At 51.3% G+C, this 19,065-nt stretch overlaps 1 protein-coding gene across 1 annotated transcript in view; it reads left to right on the forward strand.

Moving 5' to 3' along the window:
- Positions 1–460: 460 nt before the first annotated feature.
- The window catches only part of IGFBP2 (insulin like growth factor binding protein 2), a 62,523-nt gene continuing 43,918 nt past the window's right edge, over positions 461–19,065 (forward strand). The window contains exon 1 of the mRNA XM_074145541.1: positions 461–863. Within this exon, the coding sequence (XP_074001642.1) occupies positions 461–863 (403 nt within the window). The remainder of the gene's footprint in view (positions 864–19,065) is intronic.

The raw sequence follows: 19,065 nt of genomic DNA on the forward strand, positions 1-19,065 counted from the left end.
CGCGTTTGGCGCCGCTCTACCCAGCGGGACATCCCCAGACCTCCTTGTGAGCCAGACCCCCATCCCCGGTGGGTCAGACCCCCATCCCCGGTGGCGCAGACCCTGCCCCCCATTGCCACGATCCCTCTCCCCGTGTCGGTCAGACGCTCCGTTTCCCTTTGGGGCATCACCAACCTCTTCTGGGGCCGCCCCGCCCCCCTCTGGGGCTGACCCCCTCTCCCCTTTGGGGCAGCCCCGAACCCCGCAGGGGGAAGGTGGGTGGGGGGCGGGCGCGGGGGCGGCTCTAGGACCCGGCGGCGCCGCGGCGCGCCCGGCCCCGCTCCGCTCCTTCTCCGCTCCTTCTCCGCGCCTCTCCGCGCCGCTCCTCTCCTCTCCTCTCCCCTCCGCGCCGCGCCGCCCGGGGCGGGGGGGGCCGAGCGGCGTGTCCACCTGCCGGCCCCGCCGCCCCGTCAGTCCCGCCATGGCGCTCGGCGGGGTCGGTCGCGGCGGCGCGGCGCGGGCCGCCTGGCCGCGGCTGCTGGTGGCGGCGGCGGCGGCGGCGCTGGCGCTGGCGGGGCCGGCGCTGCCCGAGGTGCTGTTCCGCTGCCCGCCCTGCACGGCGGAGCGCCTGGCCGCCTGCCCCCCGGCCGCCCGCCCGCCCTGCCCGGAGCTGGTGCGGGAGCCGGGCTGCGGCTGCTGCCCGGTGTGCGCCCGCCTGGAGGCCGAGGCGTGCGGCGTCTACACCCCGCGCTGCGCCGCCGGCTTGCGCTGCTACCCCGACCCCGGCGCCGAGCTGCCCCTCCAAGCCCTGGTGCAGGGACAGGGCACCTGCGCCCGCCGCCGCGACACGGCCGAGTACGGCGCCAGCGCCGAGCGTCCCGCAGGTGAGCAGCGCCCGGCACCGGCCACCGCGGGGAACCGCGCACCCAGCGCGGCGTGCAAGGCGCCGGGCGCCGCGCAACGGGACCGGGCGCCGGCGACCCGGTGCTGGGGACGGGGCACCGTGCCCTGGCTACCGGGCGGCGAGCACCGGGGACCGTGCACCGGGCATGAGGTACCGGGCGGCGAGCACTGAGGACCGTGCATTGTGCCCTGCCCACCGGGGACCGTGCGCTGTCCCCTGTGCACCGGGAACCGAGCACTGAGGACCGTGCATTGTGTCCTGGGCACCGGCGACCGACCGCTGGGGACCGTGCACTGTGCCCTGCGCACCGACGACCGAGCCCTGGGGACCATACGTTGTGCCCTGCGCACCGGGGACCGAGCACTGGAGAGCGTACATTTTGCCCTGTGCACCGGGCGTGGGGTACAGCGCACCGGAGGGGCTTGGGGATAACTATGGGGCAGCGGCTCGTCCACGGGACAAAGGGATCCTAAGGGGGGTGGCCTAGAGGGGATGCTGCCGGGGCAGAGGGACCACTCGGGAGGGCAGGGAAGAGGGATCCCTGCGGGAGAGGAGGGAGTCAGTTCAGGCAGGGACAAAACAAGCAGGAATGAGAGGGGCACTGGAGGCAGGGAAGGAGAGTGAGTGCATCCCTGGAGGTGTGGGAAAAAAGGGGTATGTAGGGGTGCAGCCACCCCGGGGGTTAGAGAGCAAGGTTTCCTTAGTACAGAGCAAGAACCCCAGTGTCAGGGTGTAATGAGGGGGTGAATGTGGGGACTGCCCCGGCGGGCAGGATGGAGGTTGGTGTCTTCCAGAGAAGAAAACCCATGGGTGAAGTTTGGGGAGATGCAGCTGAGGCGGAGTCCTTTGGGGAGCAGAGGGAGGTAGAAGTACAGATTTGGGTTTGATGGGGGAGTAAAAGCACCCTGGAGGGTGACGGATACCCCAAAGATACGAGGAGAGCTGGTGTGGGAGGACCCTATGCTGCCTGGTGGGAAGAGGGTGGACGGGGGACTGTAGCGGCCCTGTTGTGTGCAGACTGCGTTCCCTACGGCCACCGTCGCAGCAGAGCCCACCTTGGAGCTGGGGTAGCCACTGCTGTGGGGATCTTGGCTCTCTCTGGTCCCCCTCGTCCAGGCACTGGGTGTCAGGGGGAAGAGGAGCATCCCCCGAGGGCGCAGCCCTGAGGACTGGGACAACCTCTTGACCTGTTGCTGCGATTGCTGTGGGAGGGAGCACTCCTGGGGATGCCGATACAGCAGAGCTTGGTTTTATTAACGCCTCCTCTCCCTTGCGATCAGATGCAAGCTATTTCCCTCTCTGTGGGATGTTGAAAATTGCCGAATCGGGCCTGAGAGTAGAAACCAGCACTTCCTCCTTTGAAATCACCCCTCCTTGACTTCTACCTCCTTGCTGGTTTTGCTCCCCTGCTAAGACCAGGGCTCTGACCCTGTTTGCATAACTAGTTCAGCAGCACGACTTTGAATTCCCTCCCTTCCCTCTTGTTGAGGCTTTATTAAAAAGCACCCTGACCTGGGCTATACCTCTCGGCTTCGCTCCTCGAAGGATGGGAGCACAGCCGGGGACCTGTGCACGCTGCTCCACTTGAAGGGGGAGAGATAGAGAGAGGGGGGGTGAAGAAAAAACAGCAGCAGAGAAAACTTTTGCAGGCTGCTGCTTCCGTGCACCCAGGCTGTGACTGCTCTGGTCCCACTCCTGTCCCCTTTCTTGTCCCCCCTCCTTTGCCCAGCTGCAAAGGGCTGTAGAGAGTGGGAGTCTGGAGAACACATTGATGTGAAATCTTGCTTGACTACAGAATATGAGTATCAAGGGAGTGAATTTTACACTCTCCAGAAGAAACCAAGGGCATTGAGATTTAAAGAATCTAGGGCTGACTTCCAGGTTTATGCTTTTACAAGAAATGGAGGGAGGAAGAAAGCATTGCAGTGATAGGTTGAGAGGTAATTTTCTGAGTTAATGCTGCTTTTTGGTTTGGGTTTTTTTTTTATGGACTTTATTTCAGAATTTTTATGTTACTTCACTGGGTATTTTGATTGATTTTATTATTCTTGTTCCTTTAGAATGGATGTGATTTATTTGACTATTTCTGTGTATAGTACACACACACATAAATAACACAGTTTAAGAACACTTTAATGTATGTGGTACTCTGTAATGTCCATAGGGGGTGAATAATAAAAATACTGGCACATCCTTAACCAGCGTGATGTGAAACATGCAGTTGGAATATTCACAGTCGAGCATGTCTTGGCAGAGGAGCTTGGACACCCAGAAAAGGGTTTGCTCTCTTCAGATTACAAAACTTTTAACAGGTTGTTGTAGCTATTAGAAAAAAAAAAAGCAAAAAACCCAAACCCACAACAAAACGAGGACCCAAATCTGCCAGCTTCACTTGATGCTCTTCTGTTCAGACTCACATCATCGCTTCCCCCTGCAGTGTGGCTGCAAAACACGTACCAAAAATGTATACGAGGGAGAGTGTGCTTTTCGTTTAAAGCAGTGACAGGGAAAGCAGTCTGGCACCCGAAGAGCGGGGAGTGGAATTCCCTTTCAAATGCTGATGTCAAGCTAGTTTCAAGAGTGCCCCGAGAGCAGGTTTTTGCCTGCAAAAGGCAGGTGTTGAGGCTTTTTTTTTTTTTTTTAAATGTGCTTAAAGGTATTTGCCCTTTTTCCCCTTTCCAGCTTGAAAAGACTCCTTTGGCTGATTCAGGGCTGGAATGCAGAGCTCGTGCTATTCCTAAATTAAGAGGTTGGCAAGTTTTTTTGTCCCTGATGAGAGGCAGAACGATTGCCCAAATGAAACAAGGAATAAAACTCTGCAAATTCTCCTGCTGTGGCTCCAGCATTGTTTAGTCTTCCACTTAGGTCTGCAAAGCCAATCCTGAAATGGTTGTAGGCGGAAAGTAACATAAACCACCATGTAGCTAGGAAGCAGAGGATGTTGCTCATTGCACAAGAGGCTTTGGGTATTTTGAAGATGTTGGGAATGTTGGAACAAAATAGCAGCAGTCTGTGGAAATCAGGCTGAGAACTTCTACCCCCCCATCTACCCCCAGGGAGGCGAGTGCGTGAACTCCCACCGATGGTAGGAGTGAGACAGAGGCTCAGCATCTCCAGGGATCTGCGCCTCTGAAATAGTTTCGATGCCACCGGACCACACTGTTTTACAGTTTATTTCAGGTCACCGTGTAACAAACTTTGCTGACTGGAACCGCCTGAACTGGGGACAGAGGGTTGTTGTTGTGCGCGTGGAGCTCGCGGAGGGCTCATGCCAGTCTTGAGTGTGTTTATTCTTTCAGCACCTCAGCGAGATCGGCATGTTGTTTTGCAGATGGACTAAACGATGTGCCTGAAATCTGCCAGGACACAGGGAGCGGAGTGAGTGCAGGGGACTGGCTGTACGTTGTGTTAGCAGTCTGTGTCCCGGCAGATCGTGCCCCAGTCACAGTCCTCTATAGCCATCTTCTCTCCAAGCAGGTCTAGGGCGGTCCAGGACCAAATGGGTCCCAGAGACACAATGTGCTTTGAGAGGCATTTCAGGTAGCATTGAGGTCTCTCAACCTTTCCAGTCTCAGCTGGAGGGTAGGGATGCTGCCTTCTGCTTTGGCCATCATGAACTGGAATCAGGGGCTTGTGTGGTCTTGTCCAGCTCTCAGCTGCAATGTCCCTCTCTCTTCCTTCTGCTGGGTTTAGGTCTCACCTTGTATCAGAGGAGGCTGGTTCAGGAGCTAATCCTGCAGAAAGCCAGCCCCAGGAAACAATTCAATGATTTTCTGTCAGATCACTGGCTCAAGGTGCAGCAGGGTGCCAGTGCTGCTCCAAGGTGGGAACTTGTGCTAGGAGATGGATCAGGGCAGATCTTAATGATGTCAGCAAGTGTCCTAAATTGTCTTGCCTGAGTTATGAGAATAGCCGAAGAACATCTGTTTTCTCCTCATGGAGACAAGGTCCTAGGAATAAAACTTTTTCCACTCTGAAAAAAGGGCTCTTGAGCCACTGTTCAAAGCTGACCAGTTAAGGGAATTTTTTCCCCTTTGCCAGTGCAATTCAGCTGGGTTTATAGTATTGTTTTATTATGTTGTTGGGATATTTGTACTAATTCAGTGGGATCTGCCTCAGAACCCACTGCTGGCTATTGAGTCCTGCTTTGGAATCTCACTTCTTTATTAAAACAAATGAGGGTTTTTTTAGTCCATGCCAGTGCAAAGTAACCTTTCCAAATGGAAAGAGAGCTGTGCAAAGAATGCAGCCCCAGGCAAACTCGAACTTGCAGGGCTGGGGTTGCCTCATTCACCTGGCCAGGGATTCCGCTTTGAACTCCCATGATATAAAACCAGCATCAAAATAGTTAACTGTTAACAGCACAGCTCGTTTTAGAATCCAACTAAAATCCTTATTTGGGTAGCCCCAAATGCCACACATCCTTCCTTATGGGTCAAATGTCAAAACCTCCATTTCCCCTTGGCAGGCAGCTGCTAAAAGACAGTTTAATGTATTGCTCCAAAACACAGAAGACTCTGAGGTTGGAGGTAGCATAATGTAAGTGGAATTTTAACAGCAACTTGAAAACCATGCCAGTAATGCTATGAGTGCATTTTTCACATCCACTGAATTGCCAGGAAGACCTCTGCTTTTCTCCTGCTTTTATAAGGAAATGAAGCGTCCATCACAATACGCATGTGCATGTGTGTATCTGTCCTTCCGCCCCCACAACTTCTGACCCCGTCAGTCAAGTTGGCCAGATCTAGCACAGCAGTGGAGGTCCTGAAGGCACTCTGTTGCTAAAAAGGGGGTGAGGGGTAGAGGAGAGCCAGGCTATGAGTGTCCCCCTTGTCCCATGTTAGATGCCTCTTGAGGCAGAAGCACGTGAGCAAGAGGGAGATTAGTTATGAGTGCTGCAACCAGGCGTTCAGCCTGGCTTATGCAAGTTTGGACATTACTAGACACCAGAGAAGCCAACCACAAGAACCAAATCCACAGGAGCGTGTTAATATGTCCACAGCCACTTCAGCAGCTCTGCCCAGGCTAAACTGAATGTCTGCAGAGCTCCTTGCCATGGAAGAAATTATTAAACGTGAAATGCAATTACTAACAGCTCTAAGGGTGATATGTGAATGAAAAAAAAAAAAACCCAACACAGCTCATCTCTTCTCACTGCCTCTGGGGCTTTGCCAGTAGGTGGACCAGGTCTCCAAGCTCCTTTCTGGCAGCTGTGTCTGGTCAAGAGCTAACCTGGTCAGGCCCTGGGCTGGCTGTCATCTTTAAGTATTAAGACAATACATAACACCTTGTGGAGCAGCTTCTTGAAGATATTGCTACCCTCTTCCCCAGTCCCACTTGAGTTTGCTCTAGGAGGGTGATGGTGGTGTGAAAATGATGCTTTGGAGGGAGGGGGAAGCCTGGGAAGATTTCAAGGCTCTGGCCCAAAGGAGAAATGTGTTTTCATGCTGTCCCTTGGCAAATGATCTGTTTCCTTCTTGCCCTTTGCAGTTGTTTCCTTCCCTCTGGGTTTCAGGCTCATACTCGCTGAGCATGGTATTTGTCAAGGGAACAGCAAGAAGCCCCGTCTGTGAGAAAGTCCATGTCGTTTGTTTTATCCACATCCAGGAATTGAGCCGAGATAAACAATTCAGGAGGCAAAACAGTGAAAACTGGAATGCGAGAGGTGTGTTTGTGTATGGCTTCATACTAGACCTGGCTGTAATATTAGCTGGGGCTAATTTATCTGCCCGATGAGTGGCTGTTGCTGTTACCCACAAAGATGACTCGATTTGTGAAGACAGGGTTTCATCCCAGTGGCCAGCAATACTCCTGTACCTGTTTTATCTCGTCACATGTTCAGCAGTAGGGACCTGGGAGGAACAACAATTTCCTTGGTGGATCTTTTGTGTTTTCTGCTTGGATTCCAGCTTTCTGAGCATGGTCGCAGCTGCCTTCCCTGCTGGGGCTGTGATTCCTTCAGGGAAGGCCTTTTGCTTTAGGCAGACAGAGTAAGACGAAGGCCAAGGTAAAATGTAAAGATGCTTTTAAAGCATTTCTATTAGAGGAGGGAGGCTGAGCAGCTTGTTCTTGGCTGCCTTTCATCCCTACTGAGCTGATCTTGTGGCAGTCGTGCCCTATTCCCTCCCTGTCCTTGTGCACATCCTCATGGTCCATCATATGGGTCTTGGTCCTTGTCTGGGTCTTAGGTAAACCATGATGGGGAGTTAACACAACCAAATCTTCACTTTTCTGGAAGGATGAGTTTTCTGCCAGCTAAGCAGCTTGCAGATTCAGTCTTACTATTATTTTCAAAAAGACAAACTACCTTCAGCAGATCAAATCTCTGACTGAAATGTCCTTGCCCACCTTCAGCAGTCACTGCCAGCAAGCTAGGAGGTGTTTCTCATTCACGAACTGGCCAAGTGTGACCTCATTAAACGTGCAAGTTGACATATAATTACAAGCGAACGTGATGTGATGGTTATTCTGGGCAAAGGCTTAAGAGAAAGGGGTTAGTGCACAGTTATCAGAGCTTTGCTGCAGCCCAGCATTTGACAGCTTGTTTTAACTGCATTATTGATTGTCTTCTGCTCCGTGTTTTGCCTCACATGTAATTTAGCGAAATACCAGTGGGAAGATAAAGTCTCTTGCTGCATAAGCTTATAGTAGAAATAAATTGTTTTAGAAAGGACGGGGTCAGTAATCACGTGCCTTTCTTATGGACTGGAATACTGGGAAACATCAGGTTACTTTTATAAGCCTTAAACTATCCTTTGACATTGCAGCTTTTATTCTGAAGAAAGCTGCACTGTGCCTCTTGGCTGGTAAGGGAACAAGTTCACTGCCTGGTGCTCTCTGTAGTCAAAGATCCCATTAATTCTGCCGGCCGCGAGAAACGATTTCTTGGTATTTCATTCTGGACTGTAATTGAGAGTGACACAAAGCGCTGGTGGGAATTGGACCGTGTTGAAATCCCGGCTTTTCTTTACAATTTACTGCAGATAAAACAGCTCAGGTGGGTTGAGGGGGTTTCTACTGCTCTGCCCTTGAAATTAATATTGTCTCCAACACCTTACTGACTGGAGGTGAGATCAGAGAGGAGTTTTTGTGCCTCCTTTCAGCTTGTCCTTGTAGCCAGGTGATGCAGGATACGTACAACGATGACATGCTGTTGGAGTCACTTGCATAGCATTGTCTGTGGGAGAGTCCTGTAGTCCTATAATGTCAGGAAAATTCATGAAGCCTTGGCCAGTATTTCTGCTTGAGTCCACAGCAAGATTTCCCTGTAAGATCTTGCTTTTCAGACTTCAGCCAGGGCAGTCTGTTCTCAGCTCTTCTGGCTGGTTGTAGAAGATCCAATCCATGGTAATGGACTTCTCTTGGCTAGGTGAGGAGGTTATGTGATAACCTTCCCACGTTTTCCTCTTGCTGTTTTAAAACTAGGAAAGGGTAGGCACTTAATGTCCATGTCCTAGGGGTGCTTGCTGTTCAGTCTGGGGGGACTGATGGGTGCAGTGAGGTGTTGAAGATGTTTTTGTGCTTTTGGGTGTCCTCCAAGGCATTTTTGGTACTGCCAAAGATCAGGTGTGTGTGTCCCTGGTGTGGCCTGTTCCCTGTAGGGTAGGGAGTGCCCTATATTTTAGAAGTCCCGACTTTTGCTCTCGAGGGGAGCAGGACAGATCCTGAGCAGCCCCAGTGAAGGCAGAAGAACAGAAACAGTGAAACTGGCCAGAATCTGACCTTTTTTTTTTGCACCTGGAAAGTTGCACGGGGGTCATTTTCTGTTTGAATCCAGGAGGTTTTGTCTGTGGCACTTGGCGTGCCATTGGGCTGCGAGCTGAGCTGGGGGAGAGTCAGGTTTTGCGACGGGCGCGATGGCAGCCCTCCCACGCAGCCCATGTGGAAACGCTCGTCTCCCGTTGCTTTCAGCGGGCGAGTGGCTTGCCTCCATCTGGTGCTGTTTCATCTGGCACTTCAAAAGCAAGTAGAAATGGGGAGAGGAACTCAGGTTTAGCAAAGAGATGTGGCATGAGGAGGAAGAGCGGGAGGGGGTGGCCGGCGTTGGGGCTTCAGCCTCCCACACCACTGGAGCCCAGAGCTGGTGCTGGGGCTCTGCCCCGTAGCCCCGGCAGGGATCTGGAGCTACTGAGGCTGTGGATAATCTGCGGTGCCTTGATTGAGGACCCCCCAAGGTGCCTGGTTTGTGTCCTCTAGGTCCTGGCCACCGTGAGAGTTCGGTGTGGAGATTGTAGGGTCGGGGTGATTGGCCACCATGGTGTTTCTGTTTGCAGTGAGGCTAACCCAGCAACCCCAGGGCTTTCCATGGCTGTTTTCTGTTCTTCCTGGTCCTCCTTGCTCAACCTGCAGTGCCTTTGCTAAAGACAAATTCCAGTTACACTAGTGAATTGTTTTGCTTCTTGGGGACACTTGTCTGGGGTGATGTAATCCACCCTCTACACTGGAGCTGGTTTGCTCTTCTAGGTTTGCAGCTGAACCAGCTCAAGGAAAATGCCGAGTGATAATGCTATAATGAGTCTTACCACTGCTTTCTGAAGGTTGGAAGAACTGCTCCAGGCTCCATCCCAAGCTCTGAGTCCAACTGGTCAAGGACAATGTTTGTGTAGTGGAACCTTCTCCCTATCTGCACTACTGGGCTCCAACAGACATTCTTTTTCTAGCATAGTACCCACTACTAAACAAGGGCCATGGGTTTGATATGATCCCTGATGTGTAGAGGGCACTTTCCATTCTTCTGAACATCATATGCACCAGATTGATGTAACCGCAGGAAAATCCCTGCCGCACCATCTTGATCTGACTGTGGTGTGAATAGACAGGTAAACTATCTGCCATGATGGAAACTGGGATGAGGAGGCCTAAAGCAATGGGTGGTCATGGTAGGGGACCTTTCCCTTTGGCCATGGTGAACAGTGCTGCCTCCATGGCTTGTGCAGAGGTGTATTTTGGGAGGATTTTGTTTCGACTGTTAGAAATCCAGGTTGTTACAGATGGTTCATTACACAGGACATCAGGGGCAGAAGGTCTGGATTTCTACTGGTGTTCACGAAATAAGGCCATTCCTGGGACTGGATGGTGGAACAGCACTAGAAGTACTATTTTGCAGGTAACCTTCTAACCCATCACTGAATTTAAAGAGCAGTCCAGAATTGGAGGAGAAAAATGAGACTATGGCAAAATGGTGCCTTCTTACACAATAGGTCGGCTCCCTGCGGGTATTCTGAGTAATTTTGTTGTTGTTGATTTTAGTGACTAAAATAAGTTTATTCCATGCTTTTTTTTCCTGCCAGGCCCCACAGACCCTGTCACCCCCAGCTCACAGGCAGAGAGACAGATTCCATTAATTCTTGTGCATTATTGAGGGATTTCAGTTGATGACATTCTTGCCTGGAATTTCTCTGTGGAGGAGCCCAGCTTCCCACTGCTTGCAGATGGGACCCAAAAAGCTCAGCTTCCTAGCACACCCAGCTGGGTGGTGGCAATACAACTTCTGACATCTCCAGGACAAATTCGGACAAATTCAGGTCATCTGTCACTGAGAGCATCACCAAGGCTGGGCAGGTGAAAACAGTTGGTCTGCAGAGCTTGGAATAATGCTGAAATGCCTGATTTGGGCTGATGCTGGAGGGCCAGACCTCTGTGCACATGACTGGGGCATGCTTGTTCTGGGGGCACTGGGAGGAATTTGGCATGGAGCCCTCTGAGGCAACTGTCTTGTTTAGTAAAACTTGGGCTGTGGGAGTTGGTGTGAGGAAATAACAATATCCACTTTGGTTTCTGCAGTCCCTGTCCCAGGGGCTGGTCGGGTGTTGCAGGAGGCCACAGGAATCCTGCTTGTGACCACAGCCAGATTAATGGCCATTCTGGCAGCTTTTCAGGAGTGAGGAATTTGGCCACTTTCACAATAATGGCTAGAAATTCCACATGAATTAATTAGTTTTATTACGGGACATGTCCTTCCTGCTCCTCCAGGGCTGCCTGAAACACTGAACTCATTACACGAAGAAATGAAAATAGTACTAAAAATAAGAACTGGTATCCCAAGCCTTTGTGAGGAAACACGCAGAGCGTACCGACATCCTCCACCAGACGTGCTTCCCAAGCTGTGGCTTTTGGCCAGATGAGATCTAAACCCAAGTTTGAGATCAATTACAGCCACTAAAACACCCCAGCCTTCTCCATGAGGGTGTCTTCTGTCAGCTTCTTGGCCACTGCTCAGCTTAAGCCATTCATCTAGGTGTCTTAATTACTCCCACAGTTTCAGTTTGATGCAGATCTGACCCTTGGATGTTGCACAGGGGAGGCTGCACACCTTCAGCCTCCTCTCCCTGTAGGGTGGGTTTCCGTAGTGCTGTTCCTACCTTGCAAGGACAGTGTTTGCTTCTATGGTAGTAAAGTGCTTGGAAATACCCTTGGGAAAGGGCGCTCTGCATTTGAGTTTTGGTCAAGAGTATGCCATAAAAATGACAGCATGGAACTTTGGAAAGGTCTGTTTGAGATTACTCAGAATAATGTTAGATTGATGTCAAACCAGGACAGTTAAGTAAATATTTTGGGAGCCCAGAGCTGATAACTTTCCCTTGCTTACGTTTGTAGGGAGTTGGCCTGTAGAAACTCATTGCCGCTTACGTGGCTTTTAAACAAAGGTTGTCCATGGACTCAGTGTGCTTTTATTTTAATCCCTTTTTAGAAGTGCTGATGTTGTTTTGAGATTTGTCTGCTGGTAAGGAGCAGGTGTGCAAAATGCACGCTGCTTCCCGGTCGTTCCTGTGTTTGCTTTACGAATATTGCTTCAGATACTTGTGTTTGGACAGGGGGCTCTCCTTTTGAGTCTAGCCCCTCCTTTCTGCTCGACCCCACCTTTGTGAACCAGGGCTTTACTTGTTTGCTTTTTTCCCCCCGCCCTTGTTTTGGATGAAGTGAGTTCAACACGGCAAAACTGACCAGGGAGGTGGTAAAGTTCCTGCGGGTCCCACGGCACAAAGCGTGGTTTGGTTGGTGCTCAGCCCTCTCGGGAACTGCGACCCTCATCCTACAGGGACTCAGGCCAGCTGAGCTGACAAAGGGCCGAAATGCAAAATTTTCAGCATTAACAAACTGTGCCTGGTAAAAAACAGTAAAAAAATGGTAACGCAGACATACATTCTTCTAATCTCAGACAGTTGGAAAGCTTCTGTCTTTCTAGTAATGTTTGTTATTGATTTCAGTCATTGCTTTCCTCCATTTTTCTGTTTATTCTTTTTATCAGGCTGGTTTCAAGGATTTGTTACCTTAACCCCTGGCCATTTGGCTGGTCCTGCACGTGCTGAAACCGACCTTTGCAAATTCAGACCATGCTGAAAGCGCTTGGGCGGTGCAGATATGACTGAGCAGCAGGCCAACCTGGCCAAAGGTCCATCAAGCCCATAATGCTGCCGCAGGTGGTAGCCAGTGGTGCACAAATTGGGAGTTTATGGAAAGAGTCTGGAGTGAGCCTTGTGAGGTGGGAACAGTGCTATGGAAACCCATCATGCTGCCTGTGATTTCAGGGATTTCCAAAGCACAGCCTGATCTGCCAGCTGCTTACAGAGGTACCGTCTTTGTTTTGTGAGCTGCCCTCCTGACTTCTAGCAGTGGGGATTCAAGTGCTGGGGGAGGCAAGAAAACCCTTGTCTGTATACATCACTGCAGTGCCTTGAGGCTTCAGGATAGGAAGAACTCCACATACATACAAGACCAATTTGGGATTGCTCTTACAAATACAGTTTGCTGTATTGCTGTACAGACCTGTTCCTGTCAGGTCTCCTGCTGCCTTGTGCATCCAGGAACAACAGCCATGGTGAGAAGGGAGGTCCCATCACTTGGGCTGTGCCGAGTGGAAGCACAACCCTGCCCAGGTCTGTTTATTCCCTGAGTTACGTGCTAGGAGGGTTCAGCCTCCGAGTTGTGGTTGTCGGCAGTGTCCTGTCCCATGGAACTGATCTGCCCTAGCAGAGCTGAAATGTCCCAGCTGACCTAAAAAACTGTTTGCGATTGAAATGCAGTGGCCTCTATAAATATTTAACTGAGTCTGTGTTTGGGTTGTTGTTTTTTTTTTTTTTCCAATTCTTCTCTTTTATTTTCCCTGCCTATTCAGGGATAGTCAACTGAATGCATTTCCCCTCTGTGGCATCCTGTGATGAAGCTGCATTTTTGGCAGTTAAATTATGTATCTTGCTTGCCTCCTGTCATCATTACCCATGCTCAGGACTAACATCAAGCTCAGTGTTGAGTGTGTGACTGCTCCTGTGGGAGTGTTTACAACCCACCGTGGGCTGCCCACTGCCATATAAATTACATCCTGAGAAGCTCTGCAGAGCCGGCAGTAAGCTTTTGCAGCTCTTCTCTTGAAGCAGTGGACTCCCACCAGATTTGCGAAAATTTTTAATGGGGGAAGTTCCCAAAATTCTGTCGAAGAGCGAGCTGTGAATGCAAGAAAGCATCTGCAGTGAAAGACTGCAATTAGTGAGGTACCACAACGGAGAAGGTACCTCTGTGAGCAGCCGGTGGCCTGGGCTGTGCTCTGGAAATCCCTAAAATCACGGGCTGAGTGGTGCTGGCAGCGTGACCTGAGCTGAGCTGACTGCCTGGTGCCTGTACCTGGGGCTTCCTGTGCAAGGTGTGCAGCCTGCCCTGCACTGGAGTAAGCCCGAGACAGGTCACTCTCTTCTCTGTCCAACCGTGGAAGCACGCACGGTGCCTGGAGGGCACGTAGCCACAGCCTGGCAGGGACTGGGATGTGGCGGATCAGGTACTGTCCCCATGATGGAGCTGGGGAGTTCTGGGGTTGCTCACTTCATTGCAGGAGCAATGCCGTGAGGTAGGGTGACTCCCCATCGCGGCTCAACGTGGAGCAAATGCAATTTCCCCACCGTGACGGTGGTGAACGGCTGCGTTTCAGAGCTGGAGACGTGCCGTTGGTTCCCCTCTGCTCTGAACCCGGCCTTGGGCCGTGCAGTGCTGCCATCGTGTCCTGGCTTGCACGTCGAGGGACTTTGCTGTTTTCAGCTGGTGAGTCAGACGCTGAGTGGCCTCAGGCCAGAGCTGCAGGTTTGCCCTTTTTCCAGCTAGACACATGCATCTGCTCTAAGGCAGCCAAGGCACAGAGCGGGCTCCCCAAGGAGCCAGCGCGGGGACCTCGGAGCGGGTTTAGACACCAAAGTTTGGGCAAACACATGTTGCATTGCTGCCCGGAGAGACTTCTGTCCGGGGGCTTTCCTGTGGAGAGACGCACCCAGGAAGCAGAAATAGCAAGCGACTAAATGTCACAGTTATATTCCTGCCATCTGAAAAGAACTCCCTATTTTCTTTTGGCTGTGAAAATTAACTTCCCTTTTCTCCTCCCTGAGCAGGCGAGCTGGCTCCCGGTGTCCGTGCCCTCGTGGCGGATACACAGGACGGTCCAGGTCAGGCTGAAAGGAAAACTCTCCTACTGGGGGCTTTTCACTGTTGTATGCCTTTCTAAAGAAAATGTGCAGGACTTTTCCTGGCCCTTGTGGAGGCCAAGATGCAGGTCCGTAGCTGGAATAGGGTAAGAGGGGCCTCATTTGGGAGCTCGTCTGGGTTTTGAGCCACTTGTTTCCCTCCCGCATCCCCTGTCCTGCTGTCTGAGCTGTGTGGGGTCCGGCTGTTTGTTATTCATGTAATTAATCAAATCCCTCCCCGACTGTGGTTCTGCTGCCCCTAGGCACAAACTGACCATGGGCACCTGCATTTGGCCTCTGCTGCACTGTGAAAGCCCCATCTGGAAGTCAAGGAAGCTGAGGCAGCAGGTACTGCTGGGTGTGTTGTTCTTGGGGATACTTCGTTTGGAAGACCCAGTGATGGGATTGTATCTCAGGAGAGCAAGTTTCTTAGACTGAACAGCCTGCTAGTTGCTCCTGTGATGAATACAACAGAAACCATGATGGTGCCACATGTCACCTAGTTTGAAGATGCCAGGGTGAGGAAAACACTGAAAAGGCTCCAATGCAAAATCCCCTGGGATTTTGGGGATTTTCTTTTAATATTCTTTTCAATAGCAGAAGCCTGGACTTTTGTGTGATGCCAGCCCAGTTGGTAAAGAATGATCCAGCAGTTGCACCCAGGCGAAGTCAAGAGCTTGATCCTGATTTGCAAAAGGCTTTTGGGGGCCCTCTGGGATCTCCTTGGTGTCGAGAAGAAAATACGCACCATCATTCCCATGCTGACCCCATGCATTCAGGCCAGGGTGTTCATCCCAGCCCCTCTTGCCTTCTTCCTTTGTTGCTGTGTTTTTTGTTGTTTTTTTTTTTTCCTAGAGCCCTGTACATTTTTCACATTGCTGTTTTTTTGATCAGCAGGTTTATTTTTTTCCCTGCTGTAAAGTGCTGTGCTCCCCTTCTTCCTCTTGTTTTCTCTTGCTGCATTTCTGCCAGCCTCACCTTCTCTTCCCATGCCGGCTCTCAGGTTTACTTTGCATATTTTCAGCAGGGTGCTAGCAGGCTCATTTTGACCTGTCTGGCTTGGTGAAGACCTGCTGAAACCTGCTATTTCTCCAAAGAGAGGAGCCGTCAGGGGCTATCCTGCTGGGGTGGGAGGGTCAGGCACTGAGCTCTCCGTGAGCATGTCTGGGAGTTGTGGAGGTGACACACTCTGGGTTTGGAGTATGATGGAGTCCACATGTTGGTTCCTGCTTGGGGCTGATCGTTTTGGTTTGGCTGCCAAACCATTAAAAAAAAAAAGAAAAGAAAAAACAGTAAAATCTAAGGCTTTATTCAGGTAATTTTTAAATATTGCCGTTTCTTCGTGGGAGCATAAAATAACCTCAAAACAAGCTTGCAAAGATGTTGAGGGAGACCAGCAGCAAAAGAAGTTTCTCATTTGAGCATGTGAAAGAAAGCAAAGGGAGTGAACAGCCAGACTCTCAAAAGTGGCCCTGAAGAGCATGCTGCCAATTTACCCAGTGACCCAGGATGTGTGAAAAGTGGCCCCAGACTCTTCCTTTGCCAGAGACGGGAACAGAGGCTATCTGGGCTCCCACACCGTAATACCTGGGTCTTTCCAAATGATGATATTTCAGTTCGCCTAAGCAGCTAGTGGTGTTTGAGGGAGAGACTAGAGGAGTGCAGCAATCCTGCTTGGCTTGGTGATCCTCCAGGAAATCTGGCTCAGTGGGTGTGGAAGAGTTTAGTCCCAAATGGCCAGGCTCTTGGTGGCTTGTGTTCTCATTGCTCTTCCAGTTCTTGCTGAAATTGTGCCATAAATGTACCTCCTTGGTGGAGCTGCTGGTACACAGGCTCCCCTCCACCCTACCGGCCCCAGTACTGACCACAGTCTTCTATCTCTTTTCCTTCTAAAAGCACCAGAAGGAAGCCTTGGATTTGACCATAAGCAGACCTTTTTGACTTCGTTGCTGTTATTGCTGTGATTAAACCCAAACAAAACCAAAACCTGGAACATTTTCTAAATGTTCAGTTTTGTTTCCTTTTTTCCCAGGTGTTTGCAGTCTTGGTTTTCACACAAATGCACAGTTGCTTTATAAAAACACGTGCACAAATTTTAACTACTTCGGAGTTTTCCTACTTGCTGTCTTTCTCAAGGGCACTTGGAGAGAGCTTCTCTTCTCTGTTACAGCTGTACTGAGATGTCTTAGCCCTGACTCTGTCCTTCCAAGATGGGGCAAGGAGAAGGCCATCAAAAAGTTACGGAGAGCACTGTGTGACTGTGAACCCAAGTGGCCATTGGAGGTACTGGAACAAAGTGCTACAATGAGTTTTTCCTGGGGGTGTCGTTGACCCTCCGAATGGGTTAAATGCCTGCATATGTAACCACCCTTTTTCCCCCATCCTGCAAACCAAACGGGGCTTTCCTGGAAGCCCATCCCAAAGCTGGGGCTGGTGGCTTGCTGTCACGTAGAGCAATGCAAATCCAGTGCCTGGACTGCACTTGGACTGATGCCCACCCAGTTTCTAGCAAGGGGGGGGGACACGCAACTCCGCAAGGAAAGTTTTCCCAGGTTTCAGTGGCTCGAGTGACCATCGGGGCATGTGGGCTGAGGAGGAAGGGGACCTTCATCTCTTAGCTCTTTTTTTCCGGTTACCTGAGGCGCTGTCTGTCTCCTCAGCATGCAAATTCCTCTCTGCTTTGCATTGCCCGTAATTCAAACCGGTGCAAATTGCTTTCCTCCGCCGCTGATATGCGTTTTCTGACTTGGCGTTTCTGCTGTCGCTGAGTTTTGGCCTTCACCCTTTGGGGGCTGGCACCCACTGAACCCAGCTGAGAATGTGGCCCTTTGTGCCGGAGCTGTTCGCGGGAGCCGGGGAGCTTTGCCTTCCCCGCTGCGAGCCTTTTTGGCTGGGGAACGCGTGCCCTTTTCTGGTGGGGAGGGATTTAGGGGTGAGGGGGAGGTGAGAGCGCTCCTTGTGCTGGAAGAAAAATGATGAATGACTCTCTTGTGCTTCTGAACAAAACCAGGAAATCAGGAGGGGGGGGGAGGCAAAAAAGGAGGAAATGAGAAACAGTAAAGAGGCCTCCCCCGCCTTCATATAAGCAATCACTCCACAGCATCTGGAGCCCAGTAAAAGGGCCGTTCCCAGGAGACCTCGCACTCGCCAGCCACACAGATCTCCTTTATTGAAAACTCCCGGGGCTTGCACCTCCACCTCCCCTGTGCCGGCTGGAAGGGCCCCGTACCCAAAAATGGCTTAACGAGGGCAAACCGAACCTGGGTTTCCCTGGCTGTCGGCACCGGAGATGTGCGTGTCCGGCTGGGCTGGCGGGCTGCGGTCCACATCCGGCCCGAGGACAGGGCTGTGTTGCTGTGGAACCAGCTGGAGCAGGCGGTGGGGTGTTGGTGCTGGCTCCCTGCCTCGCAGCGGCGGGGCGGACGGTACCTTGCCGGCCTCGCGTTTCAGCAGCGCATCCGATGCCATACTCCATCCGGCATGAAATCTGCTGGAGCGGAATCACCCCTTCTGTCCTCTGCCCCGGAATTGTTTTGGACGCATTAGATGCAGCAGGGAGGAGTGCAGAGCAGGTCACTGGGCATCGTGGTTTGGGTCTGATTTTAAACACCCTCAGGACAGAGTTAGCATCTGGAGTAACCCTGACATAAGCTATTTAGTTAAAATGATGTGGGAATACATAACTCTGGTGGGGCTGGAGGTGATGACACTTTGGCATGAGCCACGGCCGATGAGGTCTCCATGCAGAGAGATGTCCAGCAAAGCTCTGCTGTGGCTTGTTCTGACGTAGCCACGTCCACCTCCATCCCTGAGGCATTCGAAGCACAACTGCAGTTTGGTGGCTCAGTCTGAAGAAGCTCCTTCGCTATGGGTTAAAAAACATATCTGGTAGGGACATTAACAGGCCAAACTCTTCCTCAGTGTAACTGAATGTCACGGACATTCCTGAGCATGACTTTAAAACCATAATGCTGGTTTCAGAAATAGAGACCCTGTGAAGGGGGCGGCTCCCACCCATTTCCAGCTGGAGATGATCATGGTTGAAGCAGCTGATAAGCATCCTCATCATCCTGGCCCAAACACCAGCCACTGATTTGGTTGTTGCTCTTATCCCTCTGTTGTCTCCATCAGCTCCCACCTGAATTTAAATGTTAGGCAGGGTTTTTCCTTACCAGGCTGAGGGGAGTTTTTCTTCCTCTGTATGTAAGCACGTTAAATGTGTTTTATAAACTGTCGTCCTTTGATATGAGGATGATGAGCGTCCCTGACGTGGCCTTTGGGTCCTGCTTGGGGATTTTCAGTATTCAGGGCTCTGTAGGAGAATTGTTAGTAACAGCAGTAATGCAGATACTGTGGATCCTCTGTGCCAATGGGTGCTTTTTATTTCTTGTATCTAGAGATTATATTTTCAGCCAGGATTTAACACAACGCTTGCTTACCTGCTTGTGTGACCTCACTTTCGCTCTTGGAAACCTAGAGGATATGGTGCATGTCTGAAAAATACATTTGCTGTCCTGTGTGGGTACAGGGAGAGAAAGTTTCCTCTTGTGAAAAGGTCAGTCTAAATTGCTGCCTTGGATATTTGCAGCTGCTTTTGAAATCCCCTCTTAACATTTTGTGAGCAGAAGGGATCCTCATCCTATTTCACAAATGCAGTGTCCTCAACGTGCAGCTCTGCTTGGTATGTTCCCGAAGGAGCTTCCTCTCCAGGGGCTGAGGAGAGGGATGGCTGGGCTCGTG

This window comes from Numenius arquata, chromosome 3, assembly GCF_964106895.1.
Source record: "Numenius arquata chromosome 3, bNumArq3.hap1.1, whole genome shotgun sequence".
In the NCBI taxonomy this organism is placed as follows: domain Eukaryota; kingdom Metazoa; phylum Chordata; class Aves; order Charadriiformes; family Scolopacidae; genus Numenius; species Numenius arquata.